Consider the following 24,978-nt stretch of genomic DNA (forward strand, 5'->3'; position numbering starts at 1 on the left):
TATGGCTGTATTTGCCACAGAATAATTCGAAATTTAACTACTATATGAAGAAACTCCTAGAAGGCATCAGGTAATGGTCTGTGTTTGCCCTCTAGTGGTACAAAGCCAAAATTTCCGTTCTGATCCGTGATTGTGAACAAAACAGCTGAAAGCTGCGTTCTACCAGACCCCTGCAGGAGTATATATGGTTACCTTCCAACCAAGAGAATGAAGTAAAAAGAAATTAGCAGCTACTAAGAGAAATTGTACAGGGAATTTAAAGCATTATGGCAACAGAACAAATGTAATTTAAGCTACAAGACTAGATTTTTCTCTTTCAAAACATTTCAAGGATGTGTGAATAAAGAATAGAAGAAAAAACTTTACTTCACAGTTATGTCATAGAGTAATTACAAGACAAGAGAGATGCATTAATAGGAATATATTTTATCAGAAGAAGTTATACAAAGCATGGTATCTAACCTACATGTTAGTCATTTGGATTTCATGCCATATAGTTAGGAAAAAAAAAAAGAGTTAAATATTGATTTTCCACCAATATTCAGAAAGTTTAATATAATTCCCATAACCCCACAAAGCAGAAAATATTTTCATGTTTTACTATAAAAAATGTGTCTAGGAATTAAAAAGCGGGGTTTTCAGAGCATCCGTGACTCAGGGACATCAGTTGGTACAGCAGTCCTTGGGAATTTCCCTCAGAAGTCAAGCAGTTGTTTTTTCCTTTTTTAAACAACTTTCAGAGGCCACAGTAAATGAAAAAAAGAGCAATACAAACTATTCAAACTCAGGGCAAATCGCTGATGACCAAAACAAAGATTAATTAGATTAAATTAACTTGACTATGTACAGTTAACACTAATATGATTTTGAAAAGTCTAAATCATAACACTACATATGTAACGAAATGCACAGATAAAAAATAAAAAAATATTACATGCTACTAGCTATGGTCCCTTCTTGTAGACATATTTATTGAACCTTCTATCTGTAGAGCAGCTATTGCTAAGCTCACTCTTTCATCCACTCTTTCATCTGTTATTTGTTTAATTAATTATTCAATCAATTGTTCACTGAGGGACCATGTATGATCTATGTTTTGCAATTGACTTCAAAGAGTGAGGCAGCTGAATGCATCCGGTAGAAAATAGAAAAAGGCATCGCAAGGTTCACAACAATTATCCAAGGTTCAAAGCCAAAAACGATTTCTTCCAGCCCATTGTCGTATTCTGGGCGGCACCCAAAGGCCGGTGGTATCCAAAGCTGCAAGGGAAGAAGGCAATGCTATATTAATTATAAATGATGAGGGACCAGCCCATAATGACTGTGCTCCCATAAGCCTGCTGTTTAGTTTCGGAAATCTCTGAACCCTCCCTGTTACCAGGGCACAACAGCAGAAATTTCAGTTTTTACTGCTGATAGTTTTTTTTATGTTTCCTTTATGATGACTAAAAAAAGTTAGATTCCATGTTTAGATAAACTCTGTTCCCCAAAGGCATATCCACTTACTCTTTCAGAAGAACTAAAATTTACTTGCTACAGACTATGGAGCCATGTAATTTTAACATACTTATCAAGCTAGAAGTGTTAGGAAGCTTTTGGGTATTAGCTTGTGATTTACATTCAAAATGCCTTACCGAAAGGTTGCAGAGGAATAAAAATGCAGCAATGTTCTTCAGAATTCTCCTCTTGTTGTCAGCCACCGAGCTCCTGCTGCAAAGGGAGAACTCAGAGGCAAAATGCATGCCCGAACCACCTCCCTGACTTGTCCCTTCATTGTCACCACTGCTCCCAACACGTTCTCTGGCACAGATGCTGCCATGGAACAGGCACGGCAACTCCCCGGCATCCTGGGCAGTGTGGCCATTGTAAATCTCCTTGTATGAGGGTGTAAGTGTCAAAGTGCTCCCTCGAGACACTGTCACTATTCGAAGGGTTTTAACATCATCATTCACCTTTTCCTGCTCACGATGTATGGATTCAATGATAAAGAGATTCTGAATGTATTTCTCAATGATGACCAGGATGGAATAGGGCAGATTATACCAGGTGTATTTGGGGTGAGCCTGAGCACAGATAATTGCTAGGATGGAGCCCCAGGATAGGAGCCAGGACCCAGCAGCTGTGCCGACCAGCAGCTCTGCATCCAGCTTTCGAGCAGGATTTTTGGAGTTGTCCAATGATCTATCGTCCAGTCTGTAGATCAGCAGGGCAATGACTCCAGCTGTGCACATGAGAGCCAGCACAAAGATTGCATGGAGGTAAAACATTGTCAGTGCTAACTCGCTTTTGATTTTCGAACGTCCAATCTGGATTAAATATACCACAACAATTGCTATTGTGCTAGTTAACACAATTAGTCCAAAAATCATCCCAATGGTTATGCCGTGGAATTTGAATGGAGTTTTGTATTGCTGATGGTGTTCTACTTTGCGGCCGATGTTCTTCCACAGGACATAGAGCATTGTGGATGCTAGAATGTGGTATTCTATATTAAAGGGGTACAGGTAATATATTCCTTGAGAAAATATTGAACAGAGAGTTGTTGTTGTACAATTGCATTGAGGAGCATGGTCATCTAAAACTAAAGGAAAGGGAGAGAGATTAGAACTGTGTACTATACAGAATTATTGCTTGAAGAGAACAAAAAAGACATAAATAAAACAGTAAAACATAAGGGTAAGATTTCAGCGAGACAACACGTCATACTGTCCACTCAGCCATCCAAAATGGGTTCAGGTTGTTTAAGTCATTAGCATGGTCCCCAAACTGTGATCTCTAGCTGCTTAGCAATAATCACACCATGAACAAATGCTGCAGCAAAGTGCAGAGGAGCCTTTGTAGAAATACTGTTCTACTATACAAATATCAAAGATTCCAAGGGACTGAGTCCTCAATCATTTGGGTCAGATGGACAGCACAAATTTAATGAGAAAAAGGCTCCTCTCGTTCGTATCAGTTACTTACACTAGTGTCATTTCTAATAATCACAGCACTTCATTAAAATTGGATATATGATCATGGTAATACATCATCTTAGTTTTTATATAAAAAGATTGCATATCAGTTGACTTCTTGCCCATACAGCAAGTACCCAGCTCTATCCTGCAGAGATGTAGCATTTTGTGTGGGAGCAGGAATTCCAAAATGTACCAACACTTCATCTTACCTATTGTTATATTCCCAAAGCCAAGTGTGATTAGTCTTTCCTTATGTTCATTCAGTTGATGCTTCGACTCTGTTAACACTCCATTTGTCCACAAGAGTAAATTTGTGAACACAGAATGGATAACCCCAAACCTACAAAACAAAGTAATTATTGAAGGAATCTGCACAACATATGTCTATATCTATCTATATATATGTATGTTAAATACAATGGATTAATAGTACCACATGTGGCACTATTTAGTTAGTGCAGGGAAAAAAAATAGTAAATGATCAAATGATCTCTCTAAACATGTTCCACAGTGGAGCACAATCAATGTTAGACCTTCAAATTAGTACATAAACAAAATGGATTAATATATTAAAACACAGATGGGATGTTTTCATGTTCTCTTTTGTGATGTTTTTTATTCTTTGGACTGGACATGTTAATGACAGTGAATTAACATTCCGACCAGGGTTAATTGTTCTGCAAGTTGTATTTCTGTGATGCTTCTTCATACTCACTGTGGCTGGCCTTTCTTCTAAGAGATACCACTGCTTTGTCTAACTTCTAGTCCATGCATTTTTTGTCTCCTGGAGATAGCTTGAAGACAACAGAGGGCTTTATCCCATTCGGACTACTGGTACAGTGAGGCTAGGTCTCCAAGTGGTTTTAAGAATCTTGGTCTTGGACAAGCCATGTCATGGCTTGGTGAAACGGAATGGCATCAGAGAAAGAAGTGGGTTAATGATTCTGAACCTTCTAGTAAAATCCATATAATACTTGTTCTTAATTGCCCAGCATTTCCCTTTTTATTGTAGAAGACGGGTATCTATTTCCTGGGAACAATCCTTTCATTCACTGTTCTGCCGAGCACTAATTTCTTGCACCCAAGACTGATGGTGTTTCTTCACCAAGAAACTGTCCTTTATTACTGAACTGTCTGCAGTGAATGACTTGCAATCAGGTATTTCAGAAATTCTACATATAAACAGAGCTGGTTTCTCCATGTGATACTGCAAGCCTTCTGCGATCACTCTGCTTTCTGCTATGAGGCTGAAATGTTTACCCAAGGGAGCTGAAAAAAGGAGAGCCATCATCATAGCTGAAGTTTCTGACTATGTTTCTTTTACTTCCTATAAGAACTGGTCAGCTCACTGACAACTTGACATTATTATTTAAAAAGTTCCTATGTTTGTTTATTTCACTTTTGTGTCACACATTCATGTTCACAAATCTATGCTTTCACAGAACCAAAATACATCAGAGCTAGCTCTTCTGCCTCAAAGGCCAGCCCTCAGTTCCATACCAAATGCATGTACTCAGTTGTTTCAGAGGACACACCAACTACAGCAGGAGAATCAAGATCTGGTGGCAGAAATATACAGAACCCATACTGAGCTGGGTGCACAGGATACTGCTGGGGAGGCTGTGTTTGTCAAAGTATTTGCATGCCTGCACCTAGCTCCAAAAGGAGAGTTCCTAGAAGGTCATTATAAAGTATCCCAGATACACTGCACTGACTGCAGGTTGATGATGCAGATTCCATCTCAGCAGGAGAAAACAGTGTTGTGCATAGTTCTCAGACATAAATCTGATGCTTCCTTCCTCTAACAAACATACATGATTTTGGACATGTCATACGTTACTCTTTCCCTCTCTCATAATAAACATATACTTATTCTGTGTCTATTGTATATTATGAAACACAAGCATGCTTAAAAGAAGAAAAAAAATAATTCAGACTATTAACTTCCAACTTGGGTGAACGGTGTTACTTTTTATTTACAATAACACAACTAAGAGGAAAATCAAGCTCTGTGAGTTTTCAGTATCCCTTACACAGTAAAACTGTAGGTGTTAAAACACTGTACAGATGTGCACTTATTGCATTCTCGATGAGGATCAGATCTACTTTACCTTTCAAGTGTTTTGAAAGACTGGATAATATCCTTTGCGTGACACCAAAGAAAGTATACCTAAATGAATGAAATAAAGAGAAATGTCATTATACTAATGCATATGTATGAAACTCAAAAAGGAAGGCATGTCTGAAAACAGAAACCTTGATGATTAAATCCACTGATGACTTATACCACGGTGGCTCCATATCCACACCTGTAAAATTACTCCTGGTCCTTTCCAACACTCAGCCATAACGTCCCAGACATGAGGAGACTAGGATTTTAAGCCAGTGGATCAATAGTAGAAAGTTTCAAAATGACTCATCAAAACATATTATGTTTCTGTATCTGAAGAGACTTTTATTTTAATGACAAAGGAAATAAAATAGACAATGTTTTGATTGCACATCAGAGTGTGCTGATGCTATGTTTGAATAATTTACTAAACACATGAAATTCTATGAAGGGAAAGAGACAAATGAGAGGGCAGACTTAACTGGTGAAGCAAACAATGGATGTTCAGAGAGCAAGAGAAAAGGCTGTTCTATCAGTCTGGGTGATGACTGCATTAGGAGGGACAAATGCAGTTGCACTCAAGTGTAGCACAGAAAGATCAAGCTGGAGAACAAAAGAAAAAGAATGGTACTGAATTAGTTGCTTATAATACTTCTTTCCCCTTTACTTGCTATCTCTGTGGTGGGAAATTGAAAACCTCAGGATGTTGCTAATACAAAACATGTTCTAAAATGTTCTGACATGGGGCAAGATGGATAAATCTCAGCAATGTTATCATGAAACTGGGATTACTGTTTACTCAGAAAAGCTCCTAGCATACTGAACTTGACTGTAGGTGAACTAGTAGGAGAGAAAAAGATCCAAAGGTCTTGTCTTAGAGACCTATTTGGTGTGATGTTTCAGAAATGGATTGAAAAGTGTAACTTGGGTTACTTCTGCAGCAGCTACAGTGACTGGAGATACATTTTCTCAGTAAGGTAGGGTGCCTTCACAGCTGGTGCTGCCTGTGACATTCAGTATCTAATTTCTGAAAAAGACATGATTGTGCAGTACTCTGTAGCTTCTACTAGAAGTCCAGGGCACAGAAGACACTACTGGACATTTGGAATTGAGTTTGCTCAAATCCAAGAATCCAACCACCTACTCATCCAATTATGCACAAAAGGAAGGATAACCATTGCAAAACTCCAAATGTAAAGATTATAAGATGCCATGGAAGTTCAAACTAAAATGAATAATTATCACCTTAGCCTTATCTCTGCCATGGGATATATGTGGTAAAATCTAACAGCAGATGTGAAAACATTCTAAACTAAAATAAAAAAGAAGCTTAGTTCAAACACTGAAGTCAAGACAGTGGAAGGAAAATAGGAATAGAAAAATAACTAAAGTAAAGAAATTACACAAAATCTAGTTTTTGCTCCCAGAGCACATGTTGCATCAAAGGAACAAAGGGCTCTGTCTGTGAAAGAGCTTAATGCAAAGGCTGCCTTGGAACGGTGGAGATCAGAGGCAGGTCAGTGCTAGTTCATTGTTTGCACAGTTGCAGGATATATTTGTTCATTTACTGGCAAGTAATAGGATGTCTCATTAGAGTAAAATACAACAGCATCCAACACATGTTCTGTAGAAAATGAATCCCTAGGCTTTCGGATGACAAGTAATTAGAACTCCTCTCTGGTGTAATTTCAGCCTGCATTTCAAGGACATGAGATTTTTCTTAAGTAAGAGGTATGTGGTAAATTACACATTTTACTTTTTCTTTGTGTGCTCATACTAGCATTCAAGATTTCATTATTTTAAGCTAAGCTAATGATACAATCAGCAACATGACTGATGTAATATTAAATTAAACAAAAATTGTTCTCTTTGTTCAGCTCCATCTATTCCACACTAGTTCACAGTAGCTGATCACCATCAAGTAGGGGTTACTGGATGCAATAAAGAATGCTGCATGCAGATCAGTAGGAATAAAAAAAAAAAGGCTCAACCTCTTAAGTTTGTTTCTCAAAAGTAAAGCAAAGAAACTGTTAGACATTGGTGGCCCTGTCTACAGCAGGGCATTGGAGCTTGATAATCCTTGAGGTCCCTTCCAACCCAAGCCATTCTGTGATTCCATGGAGAGCAAAAAGTACAAGAATGTAAAATTATGTCTACTTCCATCAAATATGAATATTACTCTCAGATAAAAAGATAGAGATCTACTGCTTAAATTTCAATGACTTATTTTTTCTTTTCTGTTATAAAAATGTAGAATGTAGGTGGTTTGATGGCTCATTTAAATGCAACCACAATCAGTAGAAAAAACATTCTTTTCTTTCCTGTTCTCACTCGCATCAGTGTGTTCCTTAATTATCTTCAAAAGAGCATCAGATCACCTGGCTGCAACTGATTATCGTTCTTTAGTGGCTCTTCCTTTCTTTCTTCACCCCAAATCTGCTCATAGAGGCCTAAAGGAATTCCAATTTCAGAATGTCTTGACAAGAAAGGGGATAAAAATCTCAATCTTCACGTTACCATGAAATGCACCTGGTCCTGCAGATATCAACAGTTTTCATTATTTGTGCTTTCACACAGACTGGATAACAAGCTGCAACAGAACTAGGTGGTGTTCACGATCCAGGCACTCAAAATAAGGAAAACTATTAAGAAAACTGGCCACCTCCTTCTTTGCTTTGCCATGTAACTAAGAAAAGGGCAACATTTATTCATGCAATAACAAATCTGCTATGAAACGTCGCAATGTAATAGAGAGACAAAGCCTGAAAGTGAACAAGTGGATGGAGCATTTTACAGGAGACGTTGACTATCTTTGGTACTGCACAGCTATTGAGAAGCAGAATCAAATGCTTCTGGAAACAAAATCTATGTTTGTTTGTTACACAAAAGATGTGCAAGTATTTTATCACCCACAAAGAAAAGTTGTTTTTTTCCCACTTGAAGAATCATGCATCCTTTCCTATCAGGGATATCAGAACAGATAGGTTGATATTTGTGTGGCAAGTTGTCCATACAGAAACAAGTGAATTGTCTTATAGTCAAGCTACTCTTTTCTGCCACAAAATTCTGAAAGCTTTATACATAACAAACGGAAAAGCATATAACTTCAACTACAATGGAGGGGTTTTTTTTTAATTTCTTTTTTGAACCCATAGGAGTTTTCCAGCTGAGCAATTACTGAAATGTCAGGATGCATAGTCCAAATGTGCGCATAAAATTTATACACATGCATTAAAACTTAGCCCTCAAAATTATCTTGTTAAATAGTTAGAAATTAGATACTGTAAAATCCACTGATGATGAGAAGGAAAAAAAAAAAAAAAAAAAAAGATATTTTTAGTAAGAAATACATCTATAATATAAAATTGCAACTGGTGACTTTTACCTGTAAGATGGTGTGTGCTGCATGTGTAACAGGAAAGATGCCTTCAGTTGGTGACAAACAGTTTGAAAAATCAATATAGTATCCAATTTTAAAGGAGTCCAGAATTAAAGTAATCACTGCAAATAATGTAATTCCACCTGCAAATGAAAAGATATTAGAAAATGTCATTATACATAGACTAGGGATAATCTGTACCTCATGCCAAAATCTTGTTCAGGAAAATAAATGCAAATCGCTATTCATATTCTTGTTTAGGGAAATAAAAGTGGATCTGTGTTCATGAGGACAACTCACTCAGAGTAATAGGTAAGATTACGGAAAACCTCTGCCCAATACACCACTAAAGCATACCACTGTGCACACCTAGTCCATCCAGCAATGGACCTGAGGACTCTCAGCACCTTGTAGGTGGCTCTCAAGTCCTTGCAAGATCAGTCTCTCAAAATGTAGCTCTGGAGCAGCCATATAGTGCATGAATTAATGCTCTATGTGGTCACAAAGCCAACTATACAAATCAGGGGAACTGAACAACAGTATTACAGTTTCCAGACCCAAGAACTCTACAGCAGGCAGTAACACAATCACTTGATATGCCATCTTCTTTGTTTGGAGGCTACACTTCATGTCAGAGACCAAAACTGCAACAAAACGGTTTCCTTTCTTAGAAAGGAGTCAAAGATGAAAACTTCAGTATTATAAATTAATCCTAATTATTGATATATACCATTATTAAAAATTTTGAAGATGGTTCCACTATTTTTATATTTGTAAGTTTAAGAAATATAATTGAGCACTATACTAAGAAAATTTGATTATTTTTTGAATCTCCATTGAAATTTCTGTATTTTAGAAGATCAAGAATAGGATTTTCAGTATTGCAAAGTGTTGCCTTAATTCTTCCTATTAGCCATTAAGAAGAAGGAAACCAAGATGATACAGTTGTGAAAATGTCACTCTAAAAATAGAGTTTGGGTTTAAATAAAGGACAATTGAATGCAAGTAAGAAAAAGATGTAAGCTGAAATCTGCCAAGAACTGGGTAAGGTGACCAGCCACCTATGCTTTAAACAGAAGATGTGCTGCTGGAGAACATAATGAAATAAAGCCATTTGTGAAACCAATCAATTTCCCCTTTGAGTTCTTTGTCTCAGCAGACTGAACTTCAAAATAACGATTACAGAGCTTTTCATTACAGGAAAGTGTCCTCAGGGGAATAAAATTTGGAACAACTAAAGGGAAGGAGTCCATCTATGCAATTCTTTATCAGTTTCTCTGGGATTATTTGGGTCAGGACAACAAGACTTTGTTTAAGACAAAGACCTTACAGGAACTCTTGTCATAGCAAGTAGAAGAGGCTGGTCTGCCATGCAAGCTGGAAGGGAACTGCTCTAGTTCACAAAGTTCACATTTAGGCACAAAAAGACTTCAGGAAACCTTTCTGTAAGCAATTCTTGTCATTGGCCATTTCTCCTTCTAGCTTTGTTAACTGTATGCCAGGACTCTGCTACAAGAGGACTTTGTTAAGTCATTCTCTTCCCACATTTGCCACCTACCACCACTTTTACCAAAATGATAATCACGGTTTGAAGGGAATCTTGAAAATACGCTGAGCCTGTGTTTACATGTTGTACTAGTTGATTCACAGACATTTTCTCCAGTGATGAAAGCAAGGACACGTTCTTCTAAAGAAGCTGATAAAGCTAGTCAAGAATTGCCAAGAGCTTTCTGTGGAAAGACTTGATGAAAATGTATCCATTCCCCTCATTTTTGGACTTCTCTGCAGAATAAAAGATTTCTATGCCAAACCATTGATACAGTGAAGAACAAGAGGGATCTTGGCAGAGGAACTACCAGTTTAGCTCAGCTAAGTTTTGTCTTACTAATACAGGATAAAGGAGTTTTACTTGATGTAAAGGAGCTCGATGTAACTACAAGAAACTCTTAAGAATAGGAAAGTGTAGGACTTTCCCTAAGGACGAATTTATTGAATTGCAGCATAGACATCCAAGAAAAACCGTGGAAGCCGCCACAGCTAAGAACATATTACAAAGAGCAATCCTGTGCTTGTAAAAGAAATGGATAAGGTAACCAAGTAGTGCATTCCAGGATCTTATTTCTCAATGTCTGTAGCTCCTTAGATCCTGTAGGACAAATGAAATGCTGTGAATTCTGTGCCAACAGAAGAAAGGGCAGGGGGTTCTTCTGTACTCACCCATATTAAGCAGTATTTATTCCATGCTTAGATGGAGAAAGTTTTTCTCTGTAAGAAAAGCATAGCTTGGTCCAAAATAGGATCAAATTAAAGCTTGCAATTATGAATTTTGGTAGGATTTAAGTCACAAAAGTTAATAAATTAAAAAAATGCCTGAGAACCAAATATTATTTTGGAAAACAGTGAATAATCAAAAGAAACAGTTGGCACATAAGTCCATACATTCAAGAAAGAGTCTACAGACCATGGCTGTATATTGTTATACATTAAAAGATAGTAATTAAAAAAAATCCCCTAAAAAATCCCTGGAGTAATTTTTATAAAATAATTGCTAACAGGTGCAAAGAAAAATGAAAGACATACAGCCACTGAGACTAAACTAGACTTTCACAGCACAGCCTTACTTCTCAAACTAATCAAATTTTAGATGTTCTTGGGATTTTCATCTAAATTTTTCATTATCTGATGCTGTGATAATTGATTGCTGTATCTTTGCTAGCAGCAAGAAAATACTTAATGCCTAGGCTGTTTTATAGCACTCAACGTACTTACTTTCCAACCTACTATTTGCAGTACCAAGACTGGAAAAGCAGTCGGTAAAGCTAGGCTTGTCTATTCCTGTATGTAATGTTGATTTGGGTTCCCTTTTCCTGGGAACCAGAAATATGGCATTTGGTGGGACTGCAAGGTGCTCTACCAGTCTTTGGTATAACTTGTGTACTTACAATAGGCACCTGAACTGCAAGTAATGGCCATTACAGCCCTCCATTATCCTCATGGAATTGTATATTTTTCTTACAAGGTAATGCTAGCTTTTGATTACATGCTTATATATTTTACCTACTAAACTATACACTGATTTGGACAAGTATCTTGTCCTCTTCTAACTCTCGGTTATTCTAAGGTTTGATGGTTGAATTTGGTGATTGTGAAGATCCTACAGATGGTGCCCCGGGGCAGCCTGACTTCTTGTTGGCAGCCCTGCTCATGGCACGGGGATTGAAGCTTCTCATCTTTAAGATCCCTTCCAACCTAAGCCATTCTGTGATTCCACAAAATTATTCTAAGGTATCACTGAACACGTACAAATGGGAATATCTGGAATATATGAGTAGAGAGAGCCCTTGGGGACATTTCTGACTGGTGCTAGTATAAGGACTATTTCATTGCCTGGAAAAGGTGATAAATCCTGTGGGAACATTGCACGTAACAACTGCCTCTTCCAAAATCTGTATTTTATTTCTTATGTGTTGCCAAAGTAGCCTGATACATGGGAGAAAGGGGAAAAAAAGGCTTCATAACTTTCAGCACTGTATGTTGGGAAGTGGGAATGTTTAGAGACAGTTTTCCCACACGATCCCTCATTAGGGATCTTTATGCCTGTATTTAACTAGCACTCGTTTTGTGTGCACAGATCCCCAACACCGGGATGCTCCCTGATAGAGATGCAGAGGGGATCGGTGCGGTGTGGAGGTGGGAGATGGCACACACATCCCGTGCCCGGTGCCACCTGCATGCCATGTACTTACACTTCAGCCAGCGGGCTCCGGCATGTGTGTCCTTGTCTCGGATCAGCCTCCTTTGCGTGCAGCTCCTGCACAGGTACCACAGCATCCACAGCAGCTGAACAAGCATCAGCGTGATGAGGTAGGAGAGCAGGTGGCTCTTGCTGATACCAACGGCGTGCACAGCCCAGGCGAAAGTGAGCAGCAGCCCGGCCAGGAACAGGTTGATGCCGTACTGGCTGCTGAGGATCTCGGCGTTTTTCTGCGGGTAGCTGCCTCCCGCGGAGGACGAACCCCCGGCTTTCTCCATCTCCCAGCTGCTCGCTGCGGGCAGCCGGCCTCGCTTCCCCGGGCAGCCCCAGGCCCGGCCCACAGCGGCACCGGGGGCGGAGCGGGACAGCCGGCTCTCGCCGTGCCTCCCGCCGCTGCGGGGCCGCTGAGGGGCGGCGGGCACCGTGCCCCGGGTTCGGCCAATAGCTGGGGCCGGCAGCAGGACCAGAGGAGAAAACGTTCTGTGACCTATAGCCAGAAGACAGGAATGCACGCAAACCTCCAGATCCGGAGCACCAGTTGATTGCCTATGGGGGCTGACAGGAATTCATCCCAGCGTAAAACATGAAATATTTCAGGCGGTATTTTGTTTGTGTACAACACAAATTCTCCTAATCCTAGGTATTCACGTAGCCATAGGTTGGAGACCAAATACAAAGATCGACTTGTCCTTATTCTGGCCAGGCAGGTCTCACATTTTTACCCTAACCCTGCTGGTAGCATATCAAACATCCAAAGCACTGGTGTCTGTTTTTATTTTGTTTTTTAACACTCTGTGACCTATGTCTCAAATGAAATTAAACCACTAACTCAACTCCTTGAACAACTGGAAGGAATGAGAAGATGGCATTTATTTTGCTCCCACTGGCAAAACTTAAGTTTTTAAGCTTCTCTTCTGAAGTCAAAGAACAAAAGTAACAAAGGACATTTCTGATAACAGATGAACACATAAGCCTTCCATCACCTCAGAACTACATTCATCCTTTTCTGAAGCTTGTAGAACTGCTGTGTTCTACTTGGTATCTTACCCAACTGTTACATCTAAAGAAAAGGAAGGTAGGTTCTTTCATTTTACAGAGCTTCTACATGTAGCTGTCTGGGCTATTTTATTTCCATTCCTTTTAAGGGGATTCTAGAGCATCTCATTTTACCTGTGAAAAAGAACTCTATGACTGGCACATATTCTCATTCTCAAATGAAATCAATGGAAATGGACAAAAAATAATATATATCTAGAGAGAGCATGGTTTGAAGCCAGCAAATATATTCAAGCTTTAGTGCAAGTAAGGCTTTTGACAACCTAATCGTCGTTTTCAGAAAACTATTAAGATATCTCTTTCTGATGTCTTGCCCTGAGTTCTTGATTTGGTAGAAGGAAAATAAGGAAAGCAAGAAGTTGACAGAACTGGAAGTAGCAGCAAGATTTTGTCAGGTTGTTAATTACGGCAAACATCATTCTTACCAGATTCACCACTGCTTGCTTTTGAGCATACAAGGATATGAGTATTGCATTTGATACTCAAAATGGTTACCAAAAGACTTTGCAAGAATTCTGTGCAGTAAGCTTCTCTCTCTACCTGGGATTTTCAGAAAAAGACAAAGTAGTCAGAGGGCAAATACCTCTAACCAAGTTATACAAACTAGTATTACACAATCAATTAACCCAGCTGAGAGGTCATGAAAGACAAACACAGGCAAAATGATGGGCTGAAAGACCAGGAACAGTGGAATTTGATGGTTAAACAATTAAGTACTGACCAATAATTGATCACTTTTATACAAAGTTTATTAAGATGTCCAGAAGAATACATTTGAAACAAACATGTAGCAAATATTAATTCAAAAGGACAAAGCAACTTAAAGCACCCAGAGCATTTATATAGTTGATAAATAAAAATACAATTACTATTACCATCCCTGAGCAACAGTGCATTTAAATATCCCAATGAACAAACTCAATGCACATATCTGTGAGGACATAAAATTGTTGGAATTTGTTAAAAGATTAAGATTTTAAGATCTTTTCAGTACAACTGCTTTTGAAAATTCAAATATTTTATTAAAAAAAAAAATCAAGCTGTTTACAACCTACTTAGCAGTAGTGTTAATGTATTTTGGTTTGGTCTGACTGATCCTTTACACTGCATACAGACAGCAACATTTTTTTTCTTCAATGAAACAGCAGTAACTTCAGATGTCTACATTTTTCATTACTAAAAATTTCACATATTGTTTTTTCAGCAATGGTGTGAATCTGAAAGTCAGAATAACGAACACAGGTTCTTTTAACTGTCCAAACTTCAAGCAACAACCACAAAGAGTAAATTTAAGCAAGTTTCAATACCCAGCTTTTACATTCTCCTATCTTCCATAAAAAGTATTTAACACAATGACATATATAAAATGGTCTGGAAACTAAATGGTGCCCAGATACTTTAGTATCACAGCCAAGTTGAACAAACTGACAATGTTATTTTATTTACCCAGATGTGTGTGGGTAATGGCTTTTAATTTAATATTGACCTCCATTGCTGAGGAAGGAAAAATGGCAATTTTATTAACAGACACTTTAAAGAATGAAAAGTTACCTTTTGAATAAAAACATCCAGAATACTAAAACATAGTGCATACATCAAAATAATTTTCTCCATGCTCTTAACTTCTTGTGTAATGTTCCTATTGTTCATTGTATTGCTGGTTACTCACAGCTTGATAGCTTGCCTTTGGCTGTAGACAAATTATGTCAATACAAGTGTAATCCATTTATTTCACTGTTGGCACTGTCAGATTATCAGTGATGTAAATTTCAACCAGCTTTCTAGACCCTTACTCAAATCCATATCTTTTTTTCAAATACTTATATAATTGAAGTCAAGGAGTTAGATCAATGAAATATTTCCTTCATTATAACACACATAGCATTATAAATTTAGTGGATCAATAAATGTCTCCTCTGTTGACATCCGTGTCCCCAGAGTTTATAAGCTCAAAGAGATTCCAAATATTAGTATTTTTGCTATCAATTCAAATGTAAAAATAGCATATTAAAAACCCATAACACTTAAATTTAAGCATCAGCTATTTTCAAACCAATCAACATGCTTCAAGCAGGAAGTTGGACTAAGTGACCTCTGGAGACCCCAGATGGGATTTAAGACTAGGTGAATGACTAATAAGTCAGTTTTATAATGTTGTTAGAAAGAAAACATGAAATGCATTATGTTACTAAGATAAAATCTATCCATCTTTCAATTACTTGCTAATCATCTGCCTTCTTGCAGCCATTGGTTGAACCATGGATTAATGTCAATTTCATTTATAAAATCAGGTAGCTTAATGATCAGAATGGAATGGAACGGAACTAAAGCAACACCCACTCCGTAGGATAATTGTTACTTGAATCCTCCACACGAAGCTGAAAGAAAAGAAAAAACACATCAGATGTTATACATACACATATATACACACACTATAAGGCTGTATGTATTGCACAAGCCCTGTACTAATTTGATATTTATTAGTTGGATGACTTTACATCATCACGTAATAATATACTGTATAAAATAATTTACCTGGCTGTTCATTGAGAAAACCAGGATGTTTTCCTAAGATTTAGCTGTTCAGATATCTGCAGTTCACTTATACTTCTTACTTTCTACCTCTAAGAACAAATTAAAGCAGTATGGTTTAGTCTATTAATATGAGCACAGCTCTAACAGCTCACAATGTACTCTTTCCCCACTTTTCCAGTGCTTAAACAGAACATTGCTAATGACAGAAGGAACAAACATGCATTGAAGAATTTTGCATTAGCAAATGTAACTCAAGCTCCCAAAATAAACTAAAGCAGTTCTGAAGGAGTCACCTCACTGGATGATACAGCTGTGATTTGGGGAACATCTCTCACTCTACTTACTGAGCTGTCATTAATGTTTTCCCTACTGAGCTTTTCCATTTTCACAGGATCCATTTGAATAGAATATCAACAAAATCTGAAAAGCCCTTTTCAACATGGTAGCTGTAGAGAAAGAATTTTTCAAGTTGAGAAACTGTCTGTATTTGCCATAAAAAGGTTGCTTTTAAGGAAGAACTAGACCATTCACCACAAAAATCAAAGCAGCATACTCAGTGATAAAGGTAAGACAATCGAGTTTAAGAGAAGACAATTGCATTTGGATAGCTTTTCCCCTTTACTATCATGTCAAGCAACTTCCCTAAGAAGTTTTCCCAGCCTGGATAGAAACTGCAAGTATTTGGCCTATCCTCCCCAAAACCATCCACTCTCACTCATCTCTTCTTTTCACTGTCCACAAGAGATACTTGCATATTTTCAGCTAACTCCTTTGCCATAAAATTTCAGCATTCTGAAACTGTATATAAAATGTAAAGAAAGAATCCTTAAATGGTTTATATAACAAGCAACTCATGCAACAAGATAAACACTTCTATGTGCTTAAATAATTCAATTATTTACCTGTAAGACTTATCCTAGGAGCGACACAAGCATCACAACACCCATAAACTGAATGAACAACACCACAGGTGTGATAAATGACCAGACTGGCCATAAGGCAACGTTAAAACTGGGAATAAAAGAAGAAGGCTTTAGAGAAGTTCAACTGTCATGCTGTGGAAAAGCCAGGCACAGAAGTAAATCATAGCACAAGAAGAAATGAAATTCAAACAACTTAACCTGAAGTATATTTATTTCTTTACAACTTCGGAGATAAAAAGAAAAAAGGGCACAAAGAGCACATATTTATAAAATTGATAGTTTTGTTTACTGCTTATTTACTGACATCCCATCCTGAAATTTCAGTAACTCCTGCAGATTTGTTTTACACTGAATAAAACCACCCAGACCCATCAAGGGTAAAGATGCAAAGAAATTATGAAAGTAAAAGTTATGAGAAACATTCTTGATTTTTCCATGGGCAACCACAGTTTTTGAGGAAAATAAACCCTTGATTTATACTTACAGCCAAGTAGATTTGAGAATGGATTAAAACAAAGGGATAGCAAGAAAATTTATTTTACAAATGGTTTACAAGGATTATGGATCTTACTAATTCTAAACTATTTCTTCAATCAGAAAAGATCCAGTATATCTAAAGCAGGCTTTTTAATGACAGCTTCAACTATTACAAATCTTGTGTCATGGATGAATGCTGAAAACAGAAGAAATTGTGCTATACTATCTCCAATACATTAAATAGAATTAGAGAAATTATACTTCTGATCAAATGAACCCATTAATACAGTTTGAACTGCTCAGGTGTAGCAAAAGTCTGTATATACGTTCCAACTTACCAAACTGCTGCTGCAATAAAAGTGGCAGTTGTGATAGGTATCAGTACAGGATACTGCACATCGTAGTCCTCAATTCCACGATACCACTCAAGATATATTATGCAGTAAAAGGCAACAGATAAACATGCAGCCAATAAACAACTTCCAGAGGCAAACCACCAACTGTTGTAGAAGGGAAAAACACATTAAGTCTAGTAAGATCTCAGTTCACATATTACTCTTCATCCTATTCCAGAAACAGAACAGACAATACCTGTTAAATTTACAGATTAGCCTGAAACTCCTGAAATATTTTTCTTAAATTACTTTTACGAAACACTTGCATAGCTACTAGAGTTTAATTTCACAATACATCACTCCTTTCAAAAGGCACCTCCAGGTGAAGCTATCTGAAAATATTTTAACATTTATCAACCCCACTGAGAATTAACTTCATGAAAAAGATATAATTCTGTGTAATTATTTCCAAACTATTTCATAGCAATTATTTCTAATTTTCCCAGTCTACTCAACAGACATCTAAAAACGAGAGGGGGAAAAAAACCCCTTTCTTCTGATGTTTAGAGATTAATTTCAGCTTTTTTTTTTTTAATTAAAATCAAAACCCCAACACTTTCAGCAAAATAGGCAGTGGTTTCTTGTACTTAAGCACAAATATGAAGGTATCATATTAAAATGTACTGTTACTAGAACACATTTTACATGCACATAAATGGTTCAGTCAAGCCTGAAAAAAAAATAAATAAGGATTCAGGTGGTCATACATCATGTGTATGTTCATGCACAGCCACCTAGAGCTGGTTGCCCAGGACTACATCCAGGCAGCTTTTCTGCAGTATTTCCAAGGACAGAGTCTGCAGACTTTCTGGGCAGCCTGTTCCAGTGCACAGTAAAGAAGTGTTTCAATGCTCAGATGGAACCTCACTGGATTTGGCTCCATCTTCTTTGCACCTTGCCTTCAGGTATTTGCACACATTGATGAGATTCCCCCCTCCTCACCTTATCCTCTCCAGGCTGAACAGACCCTGCTCTCTCTGTTCCTATTGTGGACCTTGTTTATCCAAGATTCAAAACATAAAGTTTATATGTAACAATCTGTAAGTGAAAAACACAACTTTTCTTTGTAAGAAATCTTTGTAAGGCATCTTACCTATCTGCTTGAATTGTTTCTTTAATAGATTTAAAAAAATCAAAGTAATATGTCACAGCAATGGAAGCCAAAATCCAGAACGCAGAATGAACGTTCAGTCTAGGAGAGGGCTTCTTTTTCTTCTCTCCAGCTGTAGACTCTTCTGTAAACATGAACATAATGATACCATTGAAGCCAGTCACTAACTGCAGTGTCATTACAGAGTCATAGAACTGGCAGAGTTGGAAGGGACCTTCAAAAGTCACCGAGTCCAACTCCCTTACAATGAACAGGGACACGCACAGCTAAGATAGGCTGCCCTTTTAGCTGGGCAAAAGCAGTGGAACAGAGGTACCTGTTGAGGTACGTATGTGGTGCTTCATGCACTGCACTTATCGTTATTGTGGTTTGCGTGCCTTCAGCAGCCTGACGCACACTGGCCCTGCACCTCGCAGAAGCGCTGCCACCGGCTGAGCCTCCTACAAGCGCCCAGACCTCTGCTCTGCATTTCAGCACCGCCACCATCAGCAGCACCTCTATCTTACGGCCGAGGACGAGCGGGAAGGCAGGCTAGCAAGCCGTGGGGGCGAGGCTCCGGGAATCCCCGAACATCCCCAGCGTGCTTCCTCCCCACCTGCTCCACTGACAGCCCCGCAGACCAACACCCACAGACCCAACCTCTCCCGGCAGCGTCAGCGTTCCCGGCACCACCCACCGGCCGTCCCGCCGCCCCGGAGCAGCGGCTGCAACAGCGGGGCTGGGCGTTCTCCCCCTTGCCGCAAATGGCGCCTGAGCCTGGGGAGCGGCTCCCCGCGCAGCCCGCCGCCCTCCATCTTGGGCCGCTCCGGCAGTGACGCGACGGGGCGGGAGCTTCCCTCAGTGCGTAGTGCTGCTGTGATGGCAGTAACCTGTGGTGCGTGCAGGGTGTCGCGGCCAGCTTGGTTCGTCACCGGTTCTACGGCTGTTACCTCTCCAAAGTGGGTACTGTGAGCACCGTGCTTAGCCTCACGGAGTCAAACCTTGCGGCTGTGTAAGCCATGCAACGTCACCAGGAACTACTTCTCCATACCTGTTCTAGGTGTAGCTGCTTGCCTGTTTCACCCAGGTGATTGCCTTTTTGGATTCGTCAATTAATGCTCACTTGATAAAACAACACTTCGTATTATTCATCCCTAAAGAAAATTGATGAAAATGTGTCTTATGAGTGCGGCTGTAGCAAATATTGACTCTGATAACGGACCAGCAATATATTACAAATTAGTGGTGTTGTGAATTATGCCAGTCATTGAAAATGGCAAACTGTGCTATGTAAATCCAAGTGCAAAAAAAATGAGGCGTGTTTTATCAAAGTAGCTAAAAAAAATAGGAAAAATAGGCAGAGATTGGGTAGCATATAAACATTTTGCTGTTCGTATTTTGCAGACCACGTGAAACTGGGATTGTTTAGCCTGGAGAAGGGAAGGTTCAGGGGACCTAATTGCTACAGCTGCCTGAGAGGAGGTTGTGGAGAGGTGAGGGTCAGCCTCCTCTCCCAGATGACAGTGATAGGATGAGAGGAAATGTCTTCATGCTGTGCCAGGGGAGGTCCAGGTTGGATATTTGGAGAAATCTCTGAAAGAGGAGAATGGGAAACTGGAATGGGCTGCCCGTAAAGGTGGTGGAGTCAATGTCCCTGAAAGAGTTCAAGAAATGTGTAATGTGGCACTGAGGGACGTGGTCAGTGGGATGGTGAGGATGGGCTGATGGTTGGACTAGGTGATCTTAGAGATCTTTTTCAGCCTTAATGGTTGTATGATTGAGGTAGCACAGGACTCAAATAAAAATCTCAGAGAGCTATTCCATAAAGAGTGAGATTCGTATGAGGTATATTGGAGAAAAAATAATTTTAGTACGTATTCTAGTTAACAAAAGCATATTTACCGTCCTTCTAGCTGTATATAAACTGAAATTCAGAACGTAAATGTTTCATTATCTGATTTTACTTTCCCTTTTAGAAGGTAAACAGTATTTTGCATGAAGTCAGTGAGTATGTAGATACAGCCTAATTCAGTACAGTGCTAGAGCAGCTTTACATCTCAGTAGACTTGCACTAATGTAAGTTGTGTAATGATAACCCTAACAGTAATTATGACCTAGTTTTTCAATACATTAATGATTTATGTTATATTTGGTTTGAGTTACAGGTGATTAAGCATTGGAGAATTTGGCTTAATATGTTTAAATTTTGCAAGTGGAAGAAAAATAATTTTCATTTATATGACTCCTCAGCTGAAATAGCACGTCTCTACTAGCTCATCAGCATATACTTTTCCTCTGTGCATTTTACGTCTTGCCCAATGTATGGGTGAAGCAAGGCACAGGACAGATGATGAGAGACTTGGCAGCAATAATTGCAGTGATAAAGGAAATGAGGCTTCATTACTTATGATACTCAAGGTGTACATTTAACAGGTGAGGTGCAAAGTCCTGCACCTGTACTAACGTAGCAGATCCTGGGCTGTACCTACAGGGGCGTTACGAGCGGAGATGGAGTTGTAATCATCCCACTCAGCGCTTGCCAGTCTGTACCTGGATTTCAGTTCTTGTTCCCCAGTTCAACTAAGATGTGGGCAGACTGGAGAGGTACCAGAGGAAGGCCGTGAAGATGATCAAAGGGCTCAAATACCTGGCTATGAGGAAGAGAGCTTTTCAACCTGGAGAAGTAAAGGCTTAGGGGGAACTCCATTACAGTATTTAAGTACTTAAAGAGTTGCTACAGAGGGCATGGAGGCACTTCCTTCACAAAGGGGTAACAAGGGGAAAACAAGAGGTAATGGGTACAAGCTGCACTGGGTGAGGCTTTGTCTTGATATAAGACATTTTTTTAATGGTGATAACAATCAGTCACTGAAACAATCTCTCCAGGCACGTGGTAGAGTTCCTATCATTGGAGACTTTCAAGATGCAATTGTAAAAGGTTCTGGATAATCTCATCTAGGCTTCCTTTTCCCACAAAGGGTTGGACCTTATGATCTTCTGAGGTCCCTTTCATCCTTTGTTGTTCTGTGATTCTGTTTGCCGTGTAGCCTGGTATGCAGATGTACTACATTGTATCATCTGCCAGGAGATGTTATCTTTTCAGCCAAGGGGCTGCAAACAGTGATTCACGCAGTATATTTTCCTAAATATCCCATTATCTGTTTTATAGGGATTTCTCATGTTGAATGAAGCAAGAGTTCTGATTATTCTTTATTACTTTGCATTGACTTTTGAATAAATTCAGTGGAGAAAAAAAAAAAAGTATGAATTTATTTATTTATTTGCTTACTTCATTTGCTGTAGAATGTGCCTTACATCCACATCATGGACTTTCATGTTTGCAGTGATTATGTTTTGTTTAGTTCACTTGAATATTTTGAAGTTAACAGCTTAGAGGAGTCTCTGATCTCAGCTTTCTTAGCAATGAAATAGAGGATTCTTTGTTTTACTTCCTTTGAATGAAATGATTACCTCAGTCTTCACTTTCATGCTGGTAACTCAAATAGGGAAACAAAGGAAATCATGCACTCTCTTTGCTAAAGCTATTCATAGGAAATATCTTTGATTTAAATGTAGTAATTAAATAAATATGTATGCCTGAAAAGGTTAAGATCTGTTAGTGCTGTTAAACTGAAGACTCCTGTTTACCTACAGAGTAGCATTGTGCTAAGAGCTGAAATAAGAGCTTCCCTTCCCTGACTCACTTTTGACCTTAACCTAGACCACTCATGTTCAGTGTTTGTAGAGCCGAGATGTTTTCTGTGATCTTTTCACAGAGCTTCTCTGATTCAGTCATTATTAATCTGCTAAAGGATAATGATCAGGAGCTGAACTGAGGCTGTTACAAAATCAACAACGTAATCAACAAAGCATCCAAACTGTGGGTGTGTTATGGATAATTCTTGCAAGTAAAAGTTTCATTTCCATTCATTTGCAAAAATTGCATTCAACACCTTCAAGTTATGTTCTTTTAAAGAGAAAAGAATGCTTTATTTCATTGCTTTTAAACATTCAAGCTTTTGCAATTATAAATGAAAACTGAGTTTTCCAATCTTGCATATCTTTAAGTTTGTTCTCTTGGTGCTCACTTGAGTATTTCCCAGTTACTGACTGTTGTTTTAATGTTCATTTACAAGTAACTCTTAATACAGAAGTGTTATCTTTTTATATTCCCTGTGTAGGTTCGTGTGTATTTTAGAATTAGATTTCTAATTTGACTTTTAAAAAAGTAAAATTTGTTTTCTAGTATTCTATCAAATATCTGCAAATTTTTCCCCATTACAAAAGTTAGTAGCTGTGTGAGCCTGAATGCTGTTTGTTCACAAGAAGCTTGCCTGGCATTAACTTCATTAGTTATCTAGATAGGGCATTTTTAGTTGAAGGAGGGTGGCTGTAGTATATTCTTCATTTTGAGGAATAATTGTTCAGTTCAGTACAATGGAAAAAAAAATATCACCAAAGGACTGAAGAAAAAAAAAAAAAGCACCTGGTGTTAGTACCTTCATACAAACATGAAAATCAATCAGAGATTAAAACTTAATCTGATCTGAATGTTGTACATATACAAACTATAGAACTAAAGTTGAGAATTAAATGTCAGTGCATCCTTAGACTGACCCTTAAGAGAGGAAGCAATAGACATAATAGTGTGCTTGATGCAAAGAATACACTACCAGTCAGCACACAAACATTTGAAATTTTTGAAGGAAAAGAAGGCAGAAAAGATAAAGGCAGTTAAAAACAGGAAGTAAATATCTAAGAGAAATGAAAAAGAATCAACACCTTATGTGACCTGATTTATCTACTTATCTCAGTCTTCATCTTGAAAGTTGTCAAATACAAAAACGTGGCTGGTCCAGGACATCACTTTAGTCAGGAGCGTCTCTTTGATTAAAGACCATTTCAACACCTTCAATTATCCTGTTTAAATATCTTATACTCTTGCCTTTTGCAATAATTGGTATTAAGAATATATAGTGAGACAACTTTGTTCATTCCAGCTTGAATCTTCAAGTGTGTTTAAAAAAAAAAAAAAAAAAGAAGAGGCATGAAATAAATCTGGACAAACCATTCTCCTAGAAGCTGGTAAATAAATCTTCCTAGTCTGTCTCCTAAATCATTTCTTGAATTTAGTTTCACTTAACTACGCTGACTTTCTTAGGGAGTACAATGGCTCTCAAAATGTTTTCCCAAGACTACAGTTTAAAGATACAAAGCATTTGGCAGCAGTGCTCCAGCTATAATTGTTCTTGACTACTCAGACCTCAGTAGAGGTATATAATACCTCTCAGTTTGAGGATTTGATCTGGTTTTAAAAGCCTTCGAAAAAAATGCAGGGGAATGGCAAAGAGGCAAAAAGAAATGGCCAGATGTGAGAGGGTAGGAAAGGGAACACTTGTGAATTACTGAAACTGATGTCCTCACTGAGGAAAATGCCTGTGCAGCCATGCATATCTGTAAACTATGACAAGATCTGCACCCTTACTGCACGTAGCTACATCCTAAAGTATCATTTTTTTGAATAATCAAGGCAGGTCTAATTTATGTAGGAAAGACTATGTATCAATCAGAGGAACGAGTATTTGGGTTTATTGTTGATAGAACTTTTTCCTCTATTTAGACTTGAAATGGCTTACTAAATACTAATACTTATTAAGTACTAAATACAATACTAAAAAAAGTATTGCTTTTTTTAGACTTGACACTTCATAGAAGTTATAAAGAGCATTTTCTTTTTTTTAAGGCTGCTGGTAGCACATTAACTATTTTTCAGACCTTGTCTAGTGCCCTCACTGCCAGTAGCAGTGGAGCAAAGTTGGTCAGGCATTTGGACATCACTGCTACAAGATTGCAAAGTACAGAAAAGAAATTGTACCACGTACGGTATAGGAACTTCTCATTGATGTATACAGCATGGAATTCAGCCCATGCTCTTCACTTTTGGAAATTTTTCTGAGGAATCCTGCAAAAGTAAACATGAAGCAAAGTTCTTATAAATTTCATTCAGGTTCCTAAGGGGGTGTTTTTTGTTTGTTTGTTTTTGTCCTTTACAGTCCATTGCTACTTTCTTTCTGTAAGATCAATTTTTATATGTACTTTGATTTGCTAACCTGATTGGACAGCTGAGTTAGAGGGAGCCAACAGAATGCTATACTGTCAAAAGGAGAAAGAAAGATGTTTGTTAGTATGATAGTATGAGAACTAAATTCAGCAGTATCTCAATCTGAAGTTTTAGCTGGGAGATGTTGTGCAATTCCTGTTAGTACTTTGACAAATGTGCTTCATATTAACAGGTTTTTAAA

The 24,978-nt window shown here is 38.3% G+C and overlaps 2 protein-coding genes across 2 annotated transcripts; both read right to left on the reverse strand.

Moving 5' to 3' along the window:
• Window positions 1-413: 413 nt before the first annotated feature.
• On the reverse strand, window positions 414-12,478 carry OTOP1 (otopetrin 1). The gene is made up of 6 exons (XM_010710413.4): window positions 12,193-12,478; window positions 8,453-8,589; window positions 5,069-5,127; window positions 3,167-3,297; window positions 1,635-2,581; window positions 414-1,260 (listed from the first exon to the last, which is right to left on the reverse strand). The coding sequence occupies exons 1-6, from the start codon at window positions 12,476-12,478 to the stop codon at window positions 1,090-1,092; spliced, it is 1,731 nt and encodes a 576-aa protein (XP_010708715.1). The 3' UTR covers window positions 414-1,089.
• Window positions 12,479-13,987: 1,509 nt separating this feature from the next.
• TMEM128 (transmembrane protein 128) lies at window positions 13,988-19,532 on the reverse strand. The gene is made up of 5 exons (XM_010710411.4): window positions 19,374-19,532; window positions 18,680-18,821; window positions 17,530-17,691; window positions 16,694-16,802; window positions 13,988-15,634 (listed from the first exon to the last, which is right to left on the reverse strand). Exons 1-4 carry the CDS (start codon window positions 19,489-19,491, stop codon window positions 16,703-16,705), a joined length of 522 nt encoding a protein of 173 aa, XP_010708713.1. The 5' UTR covers window positions 19,492-19,532; the 3' UTR covers window positions 13,988-15,634; window positions 16,694-16,702.
• Window positions 19,533-24,978: the final 5,446 nt, after the last annotated feature.

This window comes from Meleagris gallopavo, chromosome 4 (genome assembly GCF_905368555.1).
Source record: "Meleagris gallopavo chromosome 4, MGAL_WU_HG_1.1, whole genome shotgun sequence".
In the NCBI taxonomy this organism is placed as follows: Eukaryota; Metazoa; Chordata; class Aves; order Galliformes; family Phasianidae; genus Meleagris; species Meleagris gallopavo.